The sequence below is a fragment of the Scomber scombrus genome, chromosome 6 (assembly GCF_963691925.1).
Source record: "Scomber scombrus chromosome 6, fScoSco1.1, whole genome shotgun sequence".
Lineage (NCBI taxonomy): Eukaryota > Metazoa > Chordata > Actinopteri > Scombriformes > Scombridae > Scomber > Scomber scombrus.
In genome coordinates, this window is record NC_084975.1 from 3,594,068 (window position 1) to 3,614,617 (window position 20,550).

Here is a 20,550-nt window from a genome sequence, read left to right on the forward strand (position 1 = left end):
ATCAACATGTGGGCTGGAGGAGCCGGGAATTGAACCACCAATCTTCCAATGGGAGGCAGACCGCTCTACCTCCTGAGCCACAGCCGCCACAATAATAAGACTGATAGAAAAAAGATAAAGAAATAACAACAAAAGAAAGGCGCAAGGTAGCGGCAAGAAACAAGTAACTATGAAATAGAAAAAATAATAATTACCATAAAAATAAAGCAAAATTATAATAATATTAAAAATACAAATAAAAAAGTGACCTGAGCAATCAGAGCAGCCCCTAAACTGCTCTTATATGTGTTTAAAAAAACTGTATGGAACTATTAAATTGATCATTGAGTATTGTACCTCTGTATTTTAAGGAAAATTGACCAAGGGTAGTACGATACTGAAGAGGGTGATGTCTTGTCAATTGTCTAGTATTGTACTTATGTAATTGTGAGTTGACTTGGAAATATTCACTGAAAGGTTTAGGAATGGAATTTGGAATATAGAAAAGTAATATCTGAGAAAAGTAATTCTTTTTTGATATACGAAGTAAGTGGGTAAATTTGTTTTTATATTTCTTGTAATTTGTAGAATTTCTGTCTCTGGTTTATTACCGAACTCCTCGTGGCTCTTCTCGTTCACTATAAAGCATCGGCTCTTAGAGCCAGCTCGTCCGCTAGGATTCAAGCACAGCGACATCAAGCAGAAAGGTAGCCTAGTCTGTTAAACATCAGATGTCTCTAGGTACATCACACAGCAATACAACAAAGTTATATCAGCACCTTAAACAGCACAAAGAAAAATGTGAATGCGTCTCAGTGAAAGCCCTGACTAATAAAGAGACAACTTACAACCAGCCTGTAAAATCATAATTAAACACTCATGATGACATTTTGTTTGTAGTTTTGTGTGGCAGCACAGTAGACCAACACTTTTTTTTCTCTTGCAGCTGCTTTGAACAGCCAGTTTATCTCCGTAGATCAATCAGCTATTTCCAACAGGATTCTCATTCAGAAACATTCAGCTTTCACCTCGTTTGATCAGATGTTTGTCCAACAACACAACACCTTCACGTGACACATGATACAGAACGGACACCTTGTAATCAGTTTTCACACAAGATTTGTTTAAAAAGGGGAAAAAAGTGATATCCTACTATTGTTCCTTAAGAATATTCAAATATCTTGATGAATACTGTAGTAAAACATGAAGTCAGTAACTGGTGTGAGAAAGTTGACATGCAGCTGCATAAAACCCAATGCCCCTCCTCTTACCTTTTACATTTAAACTGTCAGCAGAAGAAGATCGACGGAGCGAAATCGACCAAGAAGAGTAAAAGTTATTTAAAAAATGAAAATAGCTTTAAATCCCTCAACTCTTTCAGCGTTGTCACTTTAGTTCCCAGTGAGGCTGTGAGATGTGTTGCAGGAAGTCTGTCAAACACAGTGTGGTTAGAACACCACACAGTGAGGACGTCCGGGAGTCTGTGTTTTACCATTGTATTTTAGGACTGTACTTATATAGCACCTTTCTAGTCTTTACGACCACTCAAAGCGCTTTACACTACAACTCACCCATTCATACACTGATGGCACAGCAACGGTTAATCAACATGTGGGCTGGAGGAGCCGGGAATCGAACCGCCAATCTTCAAATTGGAGGACGACCGCTCTACCTCCTGAGCCACAGCCGCCAGAATAATAAGACTAAAATAAAAAGATAAAGAAATAACAACAACAAAAAAGGTGCAAGGTAGCAGCAAGAAACCCAAAAGGGCTTATACATGCCTCTATATTAAAATTCACAAGTTAAATTAAAAACAAGTAACTATGAAATAGAAAAATATAATAATTACCATAAAATTAGTGATCTGAGCAATCAGAGCAGCCCCTAAACTGCTCTTATATGTGTTAAAAAAAACTGTATGGAACTATTAAATTGATCATTGAGTATTGTACCTCTGTATTTTAAGGAAAATTGACCAAGGGTAGTACGATACTGAAGAGGGTGAAGTCTTGTCAATTGTCTAGTATTGTACTTATGTAATTGTGAGTTGACTTGGAAATATTCACTGAAAGGTTTAGGAATGGAATTTGGAATATAGAAAAGTAATATCTGAGAAAAGTAATTCTTTTTTGATATACGAAGTAAGTGGGTAAATTTGTTTTTATATTTCTTGTAATTTGTAGAATTTCTGTCTCTGGTTTATTACCGAACTCCTCGTGGCTCTTCTCGTTCACTATAAAGCATCGGCTCTTAGAGCCAGCTCGTCCACGAGTATTCAAGCACAGCAACATCAAGCAGAAAGGTAGCCTAGTCTGTTAAACATCAGATGTCTCTAGGTACATCACACAGCAATACAACAAAGTTATATCAGCACCTTAAACAGCACAAAGAAAAATGTGAATGCGTCTCAGTGAAAGCCCTGACTAATAAAGAGACAACTTACAACCAGCCTGTAAAATCATAATTAAACACTCATGATGACATTTTGTTTGTAGTTTTGTGTGGCAGCACAGTAGACCAACACTTTTTTTTCTCTTGCAGCTGCTATGAACAGCCAGTTTATCTCCGTAGATCAATCAGCTATTTCCAGCTTTATCTCATCAGCAGGATTCTCATTCAGAAACATTCAGCTTTCACCTCGTTTGATCAGATGTTTGTCCAACAACACAACACCTTCACGTGACACATGATACAGAACGGACACCTTGTAATCAGTTTTCACACAAGATTTGTTTAAAAAGGAAAAAAAGTCATAGCCTACTATTGTTCCTTAAGAATATTCAAATATATTGATGAATACTGTAGTAAAACATGAAGTCAGTAACTGGTGTGAGAACCCAGTGCATAAAACCCAATGCCCCTCCTCTTATCTTTTACATTTAAACTGTCAGCAGAATAAGATCGACGGAGCGAAATTGACCAAGAAGAGTAAAAGTTATTTAAAAAATGAAAATAGCTTTAAATCCTCAACTTGTGGCACTCTTTCAGCGTTGTCACTTTAGATCCCAGTGAGGCTGTGAGATGTGTGCTGACACAGTTTATGTGTTGCAGGAAGTAACTATGAAATAGAAAGAAATTATAATTACCATAAAAATAGGTTTGCCCCTTTGCTGCATCAGTGTATGAAACTGCAACACACATCCTGTGCACATTCTGTTATCACAACTTTTTCACTTCATGTTAACACAGAATGTGTGGTTAACATGAAGTGAAAAAGTTGACATTCTTTGTTGACAACATGTGTGGTTATTTTCTGGTTAACGCAGCAACGTGAGCAATTTGGGGCATGGCCGTAGCTACCATTGAGGACACCGAGGTCATGTCCTCGGTATTTTTTTCTTGAAGTTTCGTTTTGTTGTGAAGTGAAAATAGCCGATGAGACAATTATCCTTGCATCAACGGACCGTCACGCGACACGTACTTGCAGATACTGCTACCATGTCAAAACAAAAGTAGTCGGCTATAACCAGCGGCGGAGTGATTCCTTGAAATCCACCGGGAATTTTTTCACTGGCCCCCAGTATGTCCCAACTGGTTTCCAATTTAACTGGTTTCCTTACAGAACAGCTCCAGCTGTGTTGTGCTTCCGTCAGCAGATTCGTCACAAATTCACAAATATACACAGCATATTAGGCTACTGGAGATTTTTAAGTGCTCACTTTCAGAAAAAATATTCGCTGCAGTAGATGTAGTAGTGAACTGCGACTTGAAAATAGCCAGAAATATGTTTATGTCTACATTTGTGAATTGGACATGACCCGATTTTGCAAAGTGTTCATTCATTGGACCAGCCCTTTTCCCCCTTTCCCAGCAGGCCGTGCTTTATTCCACATTTTAAGAACAAACAAAGAAAATAATATATTGCAGTTATACTTTTTAAAGATACAACCATAGAAGTTGTAGAATACTGAAATAGGAGTTGATTTAAGTTGCAAAATTGGAAATGATAAGAAAGAACTGGACCACAAGAGTGACCATGACTGAGAAATGCACAGCAAGAAAGAATTATAAATACATCATGGATTACTTCTTATTTTTATTTAGGGTGTGGTTTTCTTTTTGACCTTGGTATTTGAAAAATCCTGGCTACGGCCTTGATTTGGGGTTAAGTGTCTTGCCTAAGGACACATCAACATGTGGACTGGACCGAATCGAACCGCCAATCTTCCAATTGGAGGACGACCGCTCTACCTCCTGAGCCACAGCCGCCACAATAATAAGACTAAAAGAAATAACAACAAAAGGAAGGTGCAAGGTAGCGGCAAGAAACTTATACAGGGCCTCTACCTATATTAAAATTCACAAGTTAAATAAAAAAAAATAGAAAAAAAATAATTACCATAAAAATAAAGCAAAATTATAATAATATTAAAAATACAAATAAAAAAAAGTGACCTGAGCAATCAGAGCAGCCCCTAAACTGCTCTTATATGTGTTTAAAAAAACTGTATGGAACTATTAAATTGATCATTGAGTATTGTACCTCTGTATTTTAAGGAAAATTGACCAAGGGTAGTACGATACTGAGGAGGGTGAAGTCTTGTCAATTGTCTAGTATTGCACTTATGTAATTGTTTCTACTTTTTTGGCAGACAGGCACCCGTCTATGTGCTGCTGTCATATCACTGTGGTTGTCTACGGCAGCTCAGAAGGGACAGCATTCACTTGGTGGAAATATTCACATTATTTTGAATAAGTGGGAGGAAATAAGAGCAAGAACATTACAGTAAGATGTAAGTTGTGTGTGTGTTGGCCTGTTGCAGTGATGTAGAGATGTGTTTAAAAGCCTGTAAGTAGTTTATAACTTGTATGTGGACATTATGTTTGAGAAGCTAAACTTTAGTCCAATAAAGAGTGTAAATGGGACATTGTGTCTGTCAAAGTTCTGCCATTCGTCCCCTTTTATCAGATGGGAATGAAAGTCAGTGCGTATGTTCAGGAGAGTGCAGGAAGTTTCCAGTGAGACTGTTCTAGCTGTTCTGTTATTTACTTTTTACCCACTTTGTCATTATAACCACATTACCGATGATTATCCATCTACATTATTGTTGCAATATCGATATCGAGGTAAATATCGTGATACATGATTTTGTCCATATCGCCCAGCCCTAGTCTGGCTACAGTTCTTCTGTGGATTTAGGCGTCTCAGTTGCTTCCCTCTCTTTGAGTAATTCCAGACTGACTCAATGATGCTGAGATCAGGGCTCTGTGTGATGGCAATATTATCTGTTGCAGGACTTTTAATAACACTGAGACCATTTTACTAGATTACTGCAACAGTCTTTTTACCTTAAATCAACTCCAGACTGTACAGAATTCAGCTGCTATAGGCTTTTAACCAGAAGTAAGAGGCGGATCATATTACACCTGTACTATCAAACTTTCTTCTGCCTTGTAAATCACTTTGTAATAATGTTTTGAAAAGTGCTCTATAAATAAAGATGATCATCATTATTAATATTATTATTATTATTATTCTTGTCACAGAAGACAGACAACTCTGGCTGTATGTTTGGGGTCGTTGTTATGATGCAGAACAAGCCCGGCACAAATCAAACTGACAGCATGGATAACAATATACACATCTTAAGAGCTGAAGAGCATAGTGTATATTAAAAAAACCTATATTAAGCCTGAAAATGTAAACATATTATCTAACAAACTATTGCAACAACATTAGTCTGAGAAAACACATCACTTAAAACAGCAAGAGAAAGGGTAATGTACTGCTACGAACCATTAACAGAAGAAGGAATGCTTGCTCGTCCATATCTGGACATCTTCCTCATGCTTGAGAACTCCTTTTAAGAGAGAGAGTTGGAGAGCGACAGAAGGCAGTGAAAGGAAGCAGGAATACTACAGTGTTGCTGTGTATCTGGGCACTTCACATCTGGACTTATTCAGTAGAAATGACTCATCTGCCTGCAAGGTATGTATAAATCGTATTTGGTCTGTATTTGATTTTTTTGTAAATGTTTTACTGTTATTCTCTCAGAAAAAGGATTAAATCTAGAGAGACGGGTTGAGCTTGAAGCTTGAAGTTGATGGTTACCAGATCCAGCCACACTGTTTGGGCTCCACAGCTATAGAGACAGTAACTAACACATTAAGTTACTCTAAACCAGCGGCGTCCGACCTTTAGGGGGGGGGATCAGCTCCTAATGAGAATGTGTAGTAGCAAATTAACAGTCCAATAATTCAATATTTTAAGAAGTTAAAGTTTCAAAAGGTCCAAACAGACCTAGAGCCGTCCAGTTGAATGCAGTCAGAATTGTATTCGTCGACAAACCAAATCCTCGGAATCAAAACAACACAGACAGCGTCTATGCAGATATGATACAATGATTTCAGGTAAATGTTTTTCTTTTATAGTGATAATTGTCTGAGCATCCCGGGAAAGTGTGAAATCCCTTTTTGGTATCGATCACATAATGCTCTTTTCGTTCAAAACTCCAGTCACAGGTGCATGGAGTTGAAACTTCAGTGATTAATACAGGGGTTACTTCAGTTCAGTTTCTTCTATACAAGGGTTACCTCAGTTCATTGACTGATGCCCACTTACTTTGAGTTATATACTATCTCAATTACAATACTGTTTTGTGACTTTTGTTACTGCATTCTTTTATTTTTAAAAGATAATAATAATAAAATTGTAATACATTTAATCACATATAATTCAGGGTATGCTTCAGTCTTGATTATCCTTAGCAAATAATAGCCAACAATAAAATACACAAATAATAAATGCATCAGTGATCATTATTAATTATTTTTATCTAAATTGTACACCACAAATGTGACATTAAACGCCCTGCAAGTGTTCAAACCAAGCGGGGAGTTCTGGTCCTCTGAAATGATGCCAACACGGAAGTAATTTAAAACTGCATTCTATCAAAAGGCCACCAGGGGGCGACCGTTTTGGTGTCAAAAGGACTTCCGTCTCTAAACAAGTCAATGGAGAATTCACCAACTTCTCACTTGATTTCTAACCTCAGTAAACGTTTTCAAAATGTGTTTATGGTCTCAATCGCTAGTTTAAAGCCTTCTTCAATGCAGTATGATGTTCATTTGTGAAATTTTGGCCTCCCTGATTTTATATTTGACGATAAAGCAGGGTATGCATTAGGGCGTGGCTACATCGTGATTGACAGGTTGATTGGTTCACAGGTTCAGGAGGGCGCCTCATGCTCCTCCTGATGCCCATATAAGTAGAATCCCTGTTTTTATTTTTCCCAGCATGCACCTGAAATTTTCAAGATGGCGCTGCTCAGATCCGATACTATTGGCCTCCGAGCAGCAGTCCACAAACCAATGGGTGACGTCACAGATGTTACGTCCATTTTATATACAGTCTATGGTTCAAACCCCTCTGCTAAATTACTCATGTCACTGGATTACGTAAATTACAACAAAAAATATGAATGCATAGTTAAATGGTCTACTATAGTGTATAATAATAATAATGGTTCAGAATAAAGATTTCTACAGAGAGGACACTGAGGCAGTTAATGAACCCTGAGGGAAAGGCAATATTAATGACAGAACTATCCAAATTACATTAAAGCTGCTAAAATAAAAGCATTTGAACCTGTAGCATAAGTGTTTGTCCCATCTCTAACAGACAGGCTCGCAAAATAATTAAAGTCATATAATACAATAATAATTTATTTATTTTTAGGGGTGCTGAGATCAAATTTAAGGGTGCTTGAGCAGCCATAAAAAGGGTCTAAAATCGCCACTGCTCTAAACTGCATTATACATTTTTTATGGTTTATGTATAAAAAGGAAACAAAAATAGTACTTGATAAATAATCCATAAGAGGGGTTTATTAAAATAGTCAACAGCAAGACAGGAGTAGGCAAAATGTCGTTCATGTTCTGCAGTCATTAATTTTTTTCATACACCGTACACCAATAAATGTTGTTTTTTTCTCTCCTTTGTTACTAAGTTAAATTATGTGTCAACTAGCACCACAAAAACAGTTTTTTAAGTATAAAAAAAAAGTACAAACCGTGAAAAATGTGAAAGTTATTTGATAAGGATTATTTTATCATTTTAATAAAGCTTGTTTATTAAAAAAACAATCAGGCAGGATATTTGTGCAGTTTTTTTTGTCCATAAATAGCACAAATACTTTTGGGAGCTGCACGAAGCAAAATGAGTTTTCCAGTATTCCACGTTGTGATTATATTAATGTTCGTCTTCCTCTATCTCTCCACAGCATCTCTACTACATTCAGCGCCACAGCTGTTGCTATGGTTGTAAACAACACTAATGGCACTGCTTGTCCTGTGGGAACAACCCTTGAATGGTCTGCCACATGTATCCTGCTCATATCTGTACTAGGAATTGTGTTAAATACGTTTGTCCTGATGGTTTACTGCTTACACAAGAATGCCTTCACCGTGCCCGAGATCTACTTGAGCAACCTGGCTGCTGCCGACCTGGTTCTGGTGTCCTGTCTGCCCTTCTGGGCTTTGAACGTAATCATGAGATTTGACTTGGCCTTTGGTGATGCCATGTGTAAACTGCTCATCCTGGTCATCAATTTGAACGTCTGCTGCAGCATCTACTTTCTTGTTTTGATCGTGATAGATCGTTATTTCGCACTGGTGCACCCGCTCTCCAGTGACAGATTTCGTAGGCCAAAATATGCCAAACTGGGCTGTCTGCTGGTTTGGGGTTTTGGCTTTCTCCTGGCTGTTCCCGCACTCATCTTCAGGGACATAAAATATGACCCACAAATTAAAGTTACTGTTTGCAATGTGGATAACCCTAGCAACGCTGTATATGTGTTGTTTAAGGGGATACTCTTCGTAAGGTTCATCCTTCCCTTCTGTATTATTTCCTACTGCACTTTCAAGATCATCAAAGCTTTGAAAAGTCGGGAGATGCTGGGATCAAACAATCGGAAAGCGGAGCACAAGGCGACAACTTTGGTGCTGGTGGTACTCGTGGCGTTCCTGATCTGTTGGGTGCCATACCACGTTGTTAAGATACTGCAATCGATAAAAGTAGTTATTAAACCGGAAGGATGTTACTTCTCTGCCATCCTAGATATCGCTGGCCAGACCGTCACCGTCTTTGCTCTCTTCAACAGCGTTCTCAACCCCATCCTCTACATCATCGTCGGAAAGAACTTTAGGAAAAAAGTTAAGGAAGTCTTCTCACAATGTACCATGACGACAACATCTTTAAGCGTCTCCCCTGTGAACACCAACACGACGAGAAGTAATTAAACTAAGGATGTCTCAAGCTGATGTGCAGGATTGTAGTGGGGTTTTTTTTTGAGAATTTGAGTATGTTGTTGTTTTGTTTTGAAATGCCTGCATCGGAGCGTGTCTATGTTCCCACAGCTCTATGTTCTAAGTCTAACCTTTCTGTCGTCCTCCCGGGTCAAATTGACCACATCTGTTTTGACTGTTCCTTCTTTCCTCCCTTCCTTCCTTCCTTCCTTCCTTCCTTCCTTCTGTCCTTCTACCCTCCCTCCTTCTCTCTTTCTTTCCTTCCTCTTTCTTTCCTCCCTTCCTTCTGTCCTTCCTTCCTCCCTCCCTCTTTCCTTTTTTCCTCCCTTCCTTCCTTTCCTTCCTCTCTTCCTTATTTCCTCCCTCCCTCCTTCTGTCTCTTTCCTCTTTTCCCTCCTTCCTTCCTTCCTTCCTTCCTTCCTTCCTTCCTCCCTCTCTCCTTTCCGTCCTTCCTTCCTTTCCTTCCTTCCTCCCTCTCTCCTTTCCTTCCTTCTTCCTCCCTTCATTTCTTCCTCCCTCTTTTCCTTCCTTCTTCATCCCTTCCTTCCTTCCTCCCTCCTTTCCTTTCTCCCTCTTTTCCTTCCTTTTTCCTTTCTTCCATCCTTCCTTCCTCCCTCCTTTCCTTCCTTCTTCCTCCCTTCCTTTCTTGACTCGAGGACAACAGGAGAGTTAAATAATTTCTTAGAAACGTGGGAACATAGAGCTGACCCCTCTGCATTGTGTTTGTGTAGACAGAAAGGTGAAGTACAAGATAATTGCTCCAGGAGGAAAATAACCCAAAGCTTTACTGGTAGATGTTGATGCCACACTACTGTTCTTACTGTATGAGGTGTAGAAACTTCCCCAACACACTCTTTGATGACCAGGAGAAAAATGAAAGAGAAAGTGTTATCATATTTAACCCTTTGTAGGTCTGCTACAGGTCACTTTGTGTCATGATATCTGCTCAAAAACTAAATCTATTGAACCCATTTAACTTTTAGGTCAATCTTTACCACTTGTATGAGGTATGTAATGCACAGACACACCATCAGGTTGTGTTATGGTTGCTATAGATACAGATTGTTCTATGGTTGCTATAGATACAGGTTGTTCTATGGTTGCTATAGATACAGGTTGTTCTATGGTTGCTATAGATACAGATTGTTCTATGGTTGCTATAGATACAGGTTGTTCTATGGTTGCTATAGATACAGGTTGTTCTATGGTTGCTATAGATACAGGTTGTGCTTTAGTGTATAAACGAAGAATAACACAAATCACTGCTGACATCAGAGTTGAGTTTCATTTTTTTCATCTTGTACATGAACAGAATGAGTCTCTAACATGTTTTTAAAAAAGTTTAGAATAAATGAGATCTGAATGAGGTCTGTAGAGGTCTGTAAAATATCACATTTAGGGTCAATGAAAAAAAAATTCCATGTTTTGTGTTGTCATGACCTCAAAAAGACAGAGGTTTAGATTTTTTTTAAATAGCACTTTCTTGGTGTGATCTACAAAGGGTTAATGCAAGTGATTAGATGTGACTCATGACGTCCTCTTTACATTTTCGACCATTTTTGGTGCAACATGGATGAAGTGGAACAGCACACAGGATATAGGAGTCATAGCCTATTACGCTGTCTGCCATAATAACACTCGTGCCCTTCATTGGAATTGCTTTCAAATTTTCGAGATACCAACGCTGTTACATAATTAAACAGCTCAGTAAGATCCTTCTCATGCTTAAATAAACAGTTTATACAATATGAGTGCAGATCTTTTATCGGTTCTTCTACATGACCTTACTTTTTCTGACTTGTTATATTTTAATGCCAAACATACATATTTAATATCCATGTAATATCACTCTCTGCTGTGTCTGACATTGTGACATACATCCTTCCTTTGACTACTTTAAATTTGCAAACTATTGTGTGTTTAACTTGATGTAACACACCTGTAAATGTTAAGGTTTTACACTGAATACTGTGTTGGTATAACCATAAATGTACACATATGCAGTTGACACACAAAGTATGCAAACACACACACACACACACACACACAAACAGTTTCTCAAAGTTGAACCGCATCACTTCTCACAGCTGTAAGAAATTTACAATCGGACCCCATTTAACCTCCCAGTGGTGACGTTGCACTCTCCCAGTTAATCGCTGAGATCCGGTAATGCTGATTTCATACAGTTAATTAAACAAGAAAAAAAAGGCAGACTTGATTACACTTAAATGATCCCATGCTCAGAGTAGATTCTGTTTTTATTTGGTCCATCATGGATCAATATCACGATTTAGTTTAGGTAGTTATAACACTGTATGTCTATATACAAAGTGTCTACTAGTAACTTTACTTGTTTAACCCTCCTGTTGTCCTCGAGTCAAGGAAGGAAGGAAGGTAGAAGGATGGATGGAAGGATGGAAGGAAGGAAGGAAGGAAGGAAGGAAAGATGGAAGGAAGGAAGGAAGGAAGGAAGGAAGGAAGGAAGGATGGAAGGATGGAAGGATGGATGGAAGGGAGGAAGGAAGGAAGGAAGGGAGGAAAGGAAGGAAGGACGGAGGAAAGAAGGAAGGTAGGAGGGAGGAAGGGAGAAAGGAAAAGATGAAAGGAGGAAGGAAGGAAAGGAGGACAGGAAATAAGGAAGGGAAGAAGGAAGGAAGGAAGGAAGGACGGAGGAAAGAAGGAAGGTACGAGGGAGGAAGGAAGGAAAGGAGGACAGGAAATAAGGAAGGGAGAAAGGAAAGAAGGATGGAAAGGAGGAAGAAGAAGGAAAGGAAGAAGGAAGGATGGAAGGGAGGAAGAAGAAGGAAAGGAGGAAGGAAGGAAGGGAGGAAGAAGAAGGAAGGATGGAAAGAAGGAACAGTCAAAACAGACGGGGTCAATTTGACCCGGGAGGACGACACAAAGGTTAAATATATGTCTGAATTACAGTTTATTGTATAACATATTGTGCTGTAAAAAAACAACAGACACAAAACTGTAGAAAATCAATGTACATCCTAATTAAAAATGCAAATGAAAGTGTTGCCCATAATCTAATATTTTTTTATATTTTATATATTTTGTATTTTGTTGTACTACCTGTATAATGACAATAAATTTGATTCTGATTTATAAGTATGATTCATAACGACATCATTTCACAATACAATTATTTTCAATACAGGTATCGTCCAGAGTTACATTTGTGTAGTTCTAACACACAACAAAAGGACACACACACACACACACACACACACACACACACACACACACACACACACACACACACACACACACACACACACACACACACACACACACACACACACACACACACACACACACACACACACACACACACACACACACACACACACACACACACACACAAACCTGGGCAAATGTGTCAAAGCATGCAAAGTGTACAAAGCATAAAGTTAGCATGTCTTGAATCATTCTGCAGGTGTAAGTGTTTTTTGAGGAATGACAGATGAATTTGCCATGTGTGTTCTGCTGGCTGTTTGGGCGATTTTCCAACGCAATGTTTCCCACAGAATTTTAACAGAATATGGGAGATTCGGTCTCGGTCCGACCATCTAGGGCTGGTCCATGGGGATGCTCCCCCAGAAGAACATTGTGTGCATTTTTTCAAAAGTCAAATGTCTCATTCTGGTGCAAAATTAAGAGGTTGTATCTAGACATTTTTAGTGTGCTTTAGTAATTTAATTACTGGTTGAACTACTGGTATGAATGGTGATGACACACCCACAAAGCACGAGAAAGACATTTTACCAGTTCATTTAATGTTCCAATCAAACAAATCAAAAAGGACCAATGCCCATGATTGATTATCGAAGTTCAACTAGTTAATGACTTATGAACATTTAAAATACTGTTTCAGTACATTTTCTTTTTCTACATCGTGTTTCTTCTAATAACTTAACTAACTGTCTTTGCTCATCAATAAAAGACTGGACTTCCAGATGACTTAGAAGTGGATCAGGATCAGAGTTGATTTATTTCACAGATGGAAATAAAGAAGATCTCTCATTAAGACTTTGCTTTTTTTAAACTGAACCAACCAAAGCAGCATAAAGCTGCTGCTGTGTTTCAAACAGCATGCAGGTGTTTCAGATTCAGAGGTTTGAGGCTGAGCTGCAGGGTTGAGTGGAGCTGTGTGGGGAAGTTTATTTGAGCTGTTGAAAGTAACCACTTGGAAACAATCAGAAAATAATGTGTTATTGATCTGATTCACCGGATTTCTTACTGTCAGTGCTCCCTCTCTTCATTCACTCTCTAGCTCGCTCGACCACAGCTAACACAAAAGCGTCCTGCAGCCGCTTACTGGCGGAGCAACTCTGTCCACCTATTCTATGTCCGGACCTTTTATACAGAACAGTGAGGAGGAATAAAGTAGAAGTATTCCTGCATTGAAGAGACTCTCTGAGAGCAGAGGAGAGCAACACCATGAGAAGTGACAGCAAGCTATAGCAGATGCTAACGTTAGCTTCTCTTCTCCCCTGTCTCAGAGGGGCGGAGCTGAGTCCTTCATGCAGCAGAGACAGAGACGGTGGAAAGTTATCACAACTTATTTCAGTTAATTAACAATATGATCTGCACAAAAAAAAGATTACGCCTCGTCCTATATCTCCTCCGAAAATACGTTGATCTTAAAAACCCGAATATACCGCTCAGCCCTAAAACAACATAACGTTTTGGAGAGTGTACAAACGTGTTCAGCTAAATATGAGACTGAGGCGGCACAAATTAGACTATGGTGGGCCGCCACAATCTATTGGGAGTCTTAATGGGAAACACTGTTATTCTATTAACTGTGAAAGTGATGAAATTATTGTTTTGTTGTGTTGACTTAATTGTTATTATGTCATTATAGGTATCATGACTACTTATATAATCATGTCTTAGAATTGGGATTATGAATTGGAATAGAGGAATTATGTTTTTGTTTTGTTTTTGTTTTTGTTTTTTTGTTGTTGTTTTTTCCTTTTCTCTCACTTTTCTTTCATTCCTTCATTTGTCCTTGACTGGTGCATGTCTTTTCATTTTGTCTGATAATATTTTTCTCTTTTTTTATTTACATGTTCGAAATAAACTAAATTTAAAAATGTAAATACATTATTTATTTATTTTTAACTGCTAAAGAGTTTATTGGGAATCACACCATTTTTTTTTTTTTTTTTGGAAATTGATTTTGTAGCCTGAAATAGATCTTTCATTTTAAGTGCAACACACTATTAACCAACATCCAGTTTGGTGTTTGGCATTCCAATAAATATGTATTCTTAATAAGGACATTGGTGGGTGGATACTCTTTTTTTCTTTTTTCTTTTTTTAAATTTCAAGCGCATCCAGCAAGCCTTTATTTGGCAACAGAGCAGAGGTCTATTGTTCCATACCAGATCATCATTTCATTTGTGGTGTTGCTTTGGTCTGTGCCCTAGAAACACACCACATTTCAATATAATGATGCATGATCATTATATATTAGCAGGTGATGATGATGGCATGCTAATACAGGCACATGTTGTTACTGGAGCTAGGTAAAAAATAAGATATTCCTTTATTAGTCCCACAATGGGGAAATTTACAGTATTACAGCAGCAAGTGGACAGTAAAAATAGAAGAGTATCAATAAGAATGAATAAAGAACAATAAATAAGTACAAAAACAATAATAATAATAGTAGAAATATATAATAAATAATAATAATGTGACATTATTTACATTATTTACAGCACAACAGTAATATTGGTATTGAGTGATAATATACTAGAGATGATGTTGTTATTGCTCAGATTAAAGTGAAGTAATTTATTTATATATATTAGTTATAATAAGTAATAATAAAATTAAATAGGCAAGAGAAGTGCCAAAAAAAAACCTGGAAAAAGACGTTTCAATGCTCATACTGGCTCCTAAATGTTGTTTTAAGACAGGCTTGGAAAAATAGTTAAATATTGCAGGTTGGTCCTCTTTTATTATGAAGAAGAAGATGATCGGAAGTGGTTTTATTTTGAAAAGCGGAAGTGACATTGTTTACATCGTTCTGTAGCTAACCAGCTAACTGATAGAAAGCTAGCAGGCAGCAGGTAGATGTTTACACGGTCATGTTTGACTACAGCTGGTGTTTTTATAAGATCACTGAGGTTTATACCACCGGTAGAAGTTATACCATCACCCTGTGTCTCTGATATCTGCAGACGTTACCATAGAAACACTAAAATGCCCCAAAAGGCGAAAAATGTGAGTAAATAAAGCCTTTAAAAATCCTCCTACAGTAAAAGTACATAAATATTATGAGTGATGTAGTTAAAGTATTACAGTAAAAGTACTGCAGTATTATGAGCGATGTAGTATGCAGTATTACAGTAAAAGTACTGCAGTATTATGAGTGATGTAGTATGCAGTATTACAGTAAAAGTACTGCAGTATTATGAGTGATGTAGTATGCAGTATTACAGTAAAAGTACTGCAGTATTATGAGTGATGTAGTTAAAGTATTACAGTAAAGGTACTGCAGTATTATGAGTGATGTAGTATGCAGTATTACAGTAAAAGTACTGCAGTATTATGAGCGATGTAGTATGCAGTATTACAGTAAAAGTACTGCAGTATTATGAGCGATGTAGTATGCGGTATTACAGTAAAAGTACTGCAGTATTATGAGCGATGTAGTATGCAGTATTAGAGTAAAAGTACTGCAGTATTATGAGCGATGTAGTATGCAGTATTACAGTAAAAGTACTGCAGTATTATGAGTGATGTAGTATGCAGTATTACAGTAAAAGTACTGCAGTATTACAGTAAAAGTACTGCAGTATTATGAGTGATGTAGTATGCAGTATTACAGTAAAAGTACTGCAGTATTATGAGTGATGTAGTATGCAGTATTACAGTAAAAGTAGTGGTTTGGTCCCTCTGACTGATATATTATTATTATGACATCATTAGATTATTAATAGTGAAGCATCAGTGTTAGAGCAGCATGTTACTGTTGTAGCTGCTGGAGGTGGAGCTAGTTTACACTACTTTATATACAGTTAGCTAGTTTAGTCCAGTGGTTCCCAACCTAGGGGTGGGGCCCCTCCAAAGGGTCAGCAGATAAATGTGAGGGGTGGTGAGATGATTAATGGGAGAGGAAAGAAGAAAAAACTAAGTTCTGATACACAAATGTGTTTTCAGTTTTTTGGACTTTTTCTCTAATCTTTGATTTTTGCTGAAATATTGGATCATTTGAACATTTATTGAAATGAAAGCATGTGAGAAGTTTAGAGGGAAAAATCACTATTTGGTGGAGCTGTTAACAACTCATAGACATCTGAAATGTGAGCCGACTACACACTGCTTTTTGGTTTCATCTTTAACAATGTGTTGTATTTTAAAAGCTTGTTATATTATCCACTGTGTCAAATATTCATCTGAAAAGTAACTAAAGCTGTCAGATAAATGTAGTGGAGGAGAAAGTACAATATTTCCCTCTGAGATGTAGTGATGAAGTGTGAGGTCAATCTCAAAACTGTGATATGAACCATCAATAATCCTCAAGTTAAATCAAGGTGGAGTATGAATGAATGATGAATGTACAGGATCAGTAATGTCTAACCTCATTAATCCCTCTAACTGTTAAAACCAGACGAAGAAGCCGCCGGCTGCAGCAGAGGCAGAGGCGTCCGGTCCGGTGACTCGGGACAAAAGCGGCGCTGTTACCATCACGGTGCACGCAAAGCCTGGCTCCAAACACAGCGGCATCACAGGTCACTGCACACACTGATTACAATCACACAATCATCTATAATAAGGATATAATAAGAACTAAGATTTAAAGCAAGAATGTCACTGCATACTTTCTGTACCATAGTTTCAATATGAGATCTAAAACTAGATCCAGACTAAACTGCTTTTTTCCTTCATACAGAAGTTTCTACAGAGTCGGTGGGAGTCGCCATCGCAGCGCCTCCTACAGACGGGGAGGCCAACACTGAGCTTATCCGTTACCTGGCTGAAGTTCTGGGCCTGAAGAAAAGTCACATATCTCTGGACAAGGTTCCTCAAACTTACTAACTTTAACATCCACTGAAGGAAACAGGTTTTGGTGTGTTTAGAGTGATTGTGAAGTACAGATTCATTGTAGTCACCACAAACTGAAGCAAAGACATGCCATGAATTTACATCCACCTGTTTTTGTGAGATACATTTTCAAAAGTATCTCAAAGTATAGCGAGTGTTTTCACACTTGTCTGAAGTGTAAAAGTTCACGTGTTAATAAAAACAAATTACATTAATCACTTAAATGTGATTCAAGCTTCCACTGAAGAGATAAAAACATCAGATCTGTGTGGAGAGATGATGAGACTGAAACTTTACCTCAAATTAATACATGAAGCAAACAGAAAAGTGTGTTCGGTTTAATAGCACCGACTGAAGAATAAGCTCCACCAACTATTTATCTCCTAATGATCACATAGCAGCAGTGGATTGAAACAAGCATTCACAACATTTTCTTTTGAAGATTTGCTGTAAATTTGGTCAAAATGTGCACAACATGTGGATGGAAACTTAGCTAAATGAAGCTTTGACTTAGTTTTTTTCTGTACAGATCCAAAAGAAATGAAGAGAAGAGGAAAATGATAATAATAATAATAATAATAATAATAATAATAATAATAATAATAATAATAATAATAATAATAATACAGCAGCTGTCTTTACTGTCAAGTGTAGTTATAGCTTGTAAAAAGTAGAAAAAGTGCAAAAACAGTCTAGTTTGGGGGAGATGAAAAGTTTATCCCCTTCTCTGTCATGTGTGTATCCTGCCTCCTTCACCTCCTTTCTCTCCCCTCCTCTCCTCCAGGGCTCCAGGTCCAGAGACAAACTCATCAGTGTGGACTCCAGTCTCAGCCCAGAGGAGGTGCTGAGGAGACTCAGAGAGGCTGCAAGCTGACAGAAAGAGGAGGAGGAGGAGGACAGAGGATGGAAGATCCCATCATGTTCATTTCACTGAAAACATGCAGACTAAATAATAATAATGTTGTTTTTTGTGAATATTAAAATTTAAATGAACTGCGGCCCAGTGGGATGCTTGAAGAAGATTAGCATCACCACGGAAACGGACTGATCCACCAACCAATCATCAGAAAGCAGGAGGCGTTTCCAAGCAGCAAAGCAGAAAACTCGACTCAGTCAAGACAGACTTTAAAAACTGTGAACTTGTCCTTTAAAAGTGATGGGATTTAATATACCTTACTGAACAAAATAATAATGATTAAAGCAGTTAGACGACTTATCTTCTGACTATTTTATCATTTTAAGTCATCCATACAAATCCAATACCAAAATTATTATATTGATTCATTGCTTCAGTGCTCCTGAAACCACCTGGAGCTCCAAGAGAGACATAGACTGAACATGATGTTTACATATTAGGAGTGTCTGAAGCGGGGGTTTTTTTTTCATGCCTGTTATAATAAACTGAATATGATCTGTGTGATTGACATTTCATATCATCTGCAACAGTTTAGGAGAAGCTAAACTTAAATCGGTAGGAGACCCCGGGGAAGACCCAGGACACACTGGAGACACTATGTCTCTCAGCTGGCCTGGGAACGCCTCGGGATCCCTCAGGAAGAGCTGGACGAAGTGGCTGGGGAGAGGGAAGTCTGGGCTTCCCTGCTTAGGAAGCTGCCCCCGCGACCCGACCCCGACCCCGGATAAGCGGCAGAAGATGGATGGATGGAAATTTAAATCCTACAAGACTGACAGAATTTTTAGATGCTTTTGTTAAAAAAATAAACACCTCACTTACCTCCTTTTTTTCTTCTTTTCTTCTTACTAAAAGGCTGTTTGGTTCACCCTCTGTGACCCCCTAATTGTCTTGATTAAGTTCACCTGGTCCACTCAAGCCTTATTTAAAGACTGCACTCCCTCTCACGGTTTACATATTATTTCATTTACATCGTATCCTATGTACATTTAGTTTAATTGAAATCATCACTTACCTCATTTTGAAGACACAGGGATGATTTGATTTATTGTGTAAATATAATCTTCTATTTGTTCCTTTCAGACTTGGAGACCCATGTGTGTCTTTTCCTCCGCTTCATTTAATGCTGCACTGATGCAATTCCTAATAAAGTGAAATAAATCTTTGTTAAGAGTGAAATGAAGTTTCATGGCCTTCCTTTCCACACATCCTGACTGATGCCCATGATGATCATCAACCTTTTTCAGACCTCCTATTTTAGATACTGTATGTAAACACAGCTGTAACTGGCCAGCAGGTGGCACTGTGTTACTGTTAATGTCTTTTAGTAGTTAACCTGCAGACAGTGAAAAAAACAAGCTGGAGGTGATGATGTGGAAGTCAAACATTAAACAGATTGGTGATAGATTTACAACCTGTGTTAAGACATGAAAACAAAAGATTTCTCTCCTACCACTGTCTGAAAATCTTGATTCTTATGCTGTGTCTTCTCTGATTTCATGAGACACGATAGAAAACAGACCACATCAAGTGAAACCTAAAGGAAAGGTGTTCTTCTTTTGGCTATGTAAAGCACTTTGCGTTATATTACCATGCATGAAAAGTGCTATACAAATAGATAGAACAGAATAGAATAGAATAGAACAGAATAGAACAGAATAGAATAGAATAGAATAGAATAGAACAGAATAGAACAGAATAGAACAGAATAGAATAGAACAGAATAGAATACAATAGAACAGAATAGAATACAATAGAACAGAATAGAATAGAATAGAACAGAATAGAATAGAACAGAATAGAATAGAATAGAATAGAACAGAATAGAATAGAATAGAATAGAACAGAATAGAACAGAATAGAATAGAACAGAATAGAATAGAATAGAACAGAATAGAATAGAATAGAACAGAATAGAACAGAATAGAATAGAACAGAATAGAATAGAATAGAACAGAATAGAATAGAATAGAACAGAATAGAATAGAACAGAATAGAATAGAACAGAATAGAACAGAATAGAATAGAACAGAATAGAACAGAATAGAACAGAATAGAATAGAATAGAACAGAATAGAATAGAATAGAATAGAATAGAATAGAATAGAACAGAATAGAATAGAATAGAACAGAATAGAATAGAATAGAATAGAATAGAATAGAACAGAATAGAACAGAATAGAATAGAATAGAATAGAACAGAATAGAATAGAATACAATAGAATACAATAGAATAGAACAGAATAGAACAGAATAGAATAGAATAGAATAGAATAGAATAGAACAGAATAGAATACAATAGAATAGAACAGAATAGAATAGAATAGAATAGAATAGAATAG

General features: G+C 37.5%; 2 protein-coding genes across 2 annotated transcripts; both read left to right on the top strand.

Annotated features, from left to right (window-relative positions):
* Positions 1-8,232: 8,232 nt before the first annotated feature.
* On the top strand, positions 8,233-9,222 carry LOC133981883 (B2 bradykinin receptor-like). The gene has a single exon (XM_062420749.1). The coding sequence runs from the start codon at positions 8,239-8,241 to the stop codon at positions 9,220-9,222; it is 984 nt and encodes a 327-aa protein (XP_062276733.1). The 5' UTR covers positions 8,233-8,238.
* Positions 9,223-15,294: 6,072 nt separating this feature from the next.
* Positions 15,295-19,121, top strand: c6h15orf40 (chromosome 6 C15orf40 homolog). The gene is made up of 4 exons (XM_062421286.1): positions 15,295-15,471; positions 16,862-16,982; positions 17,144-17,271; positions 18,080-19,121. Exons 1-4 carry the CDS (start codon positions 15,322-15,324, stop codon positions 18,167-18,169), a joined length of 489 nt encoding a protein of 162 aa, XP_062277270.1. The 5' UTR covers positions 15,295-15,321; the 3' UTR covers positions 18,170-19,121.
* The last annotated feature ends 1,429 nt before the right edge of the window (positions 19,122-20,550 follow it).

What these genes read in the sequence shown, in the direction of transcription:
- c6h15orf40 (XM_062421286.1), top strand. Translation starts at nt 15,322, where the DNA reads ATGTTTACACGGTCATGTTTGACTACAGCTGGTGTTTTTATAAGATCA. An exon ending in TGCCCCAAAAGGCGAAAAAT is followed by an intron (nt 15,472 to 16,861) that starts GTGAGTAAATAA and finishes TGTTAAAACCAG; the next exon opens with ACGAAGAAGCCGCCGGCTGC. An exon ending in CAAACACAGCGGCATCACAG is followed by an intron (nt 16,983 to 17,143) that starts GTCACTGCACAC and finishes TCCTTCATACAG; the next exon opens with AAGTTTCTACAGAGTCGGTG.
- LOC133981883 (XM_062420749.1), top strand. Translation starts at nt 8,239, where the DNA reads ATGGTTGTAAACAACACTAATGGCACTGCTTGTCCTGTGGGAACAACC.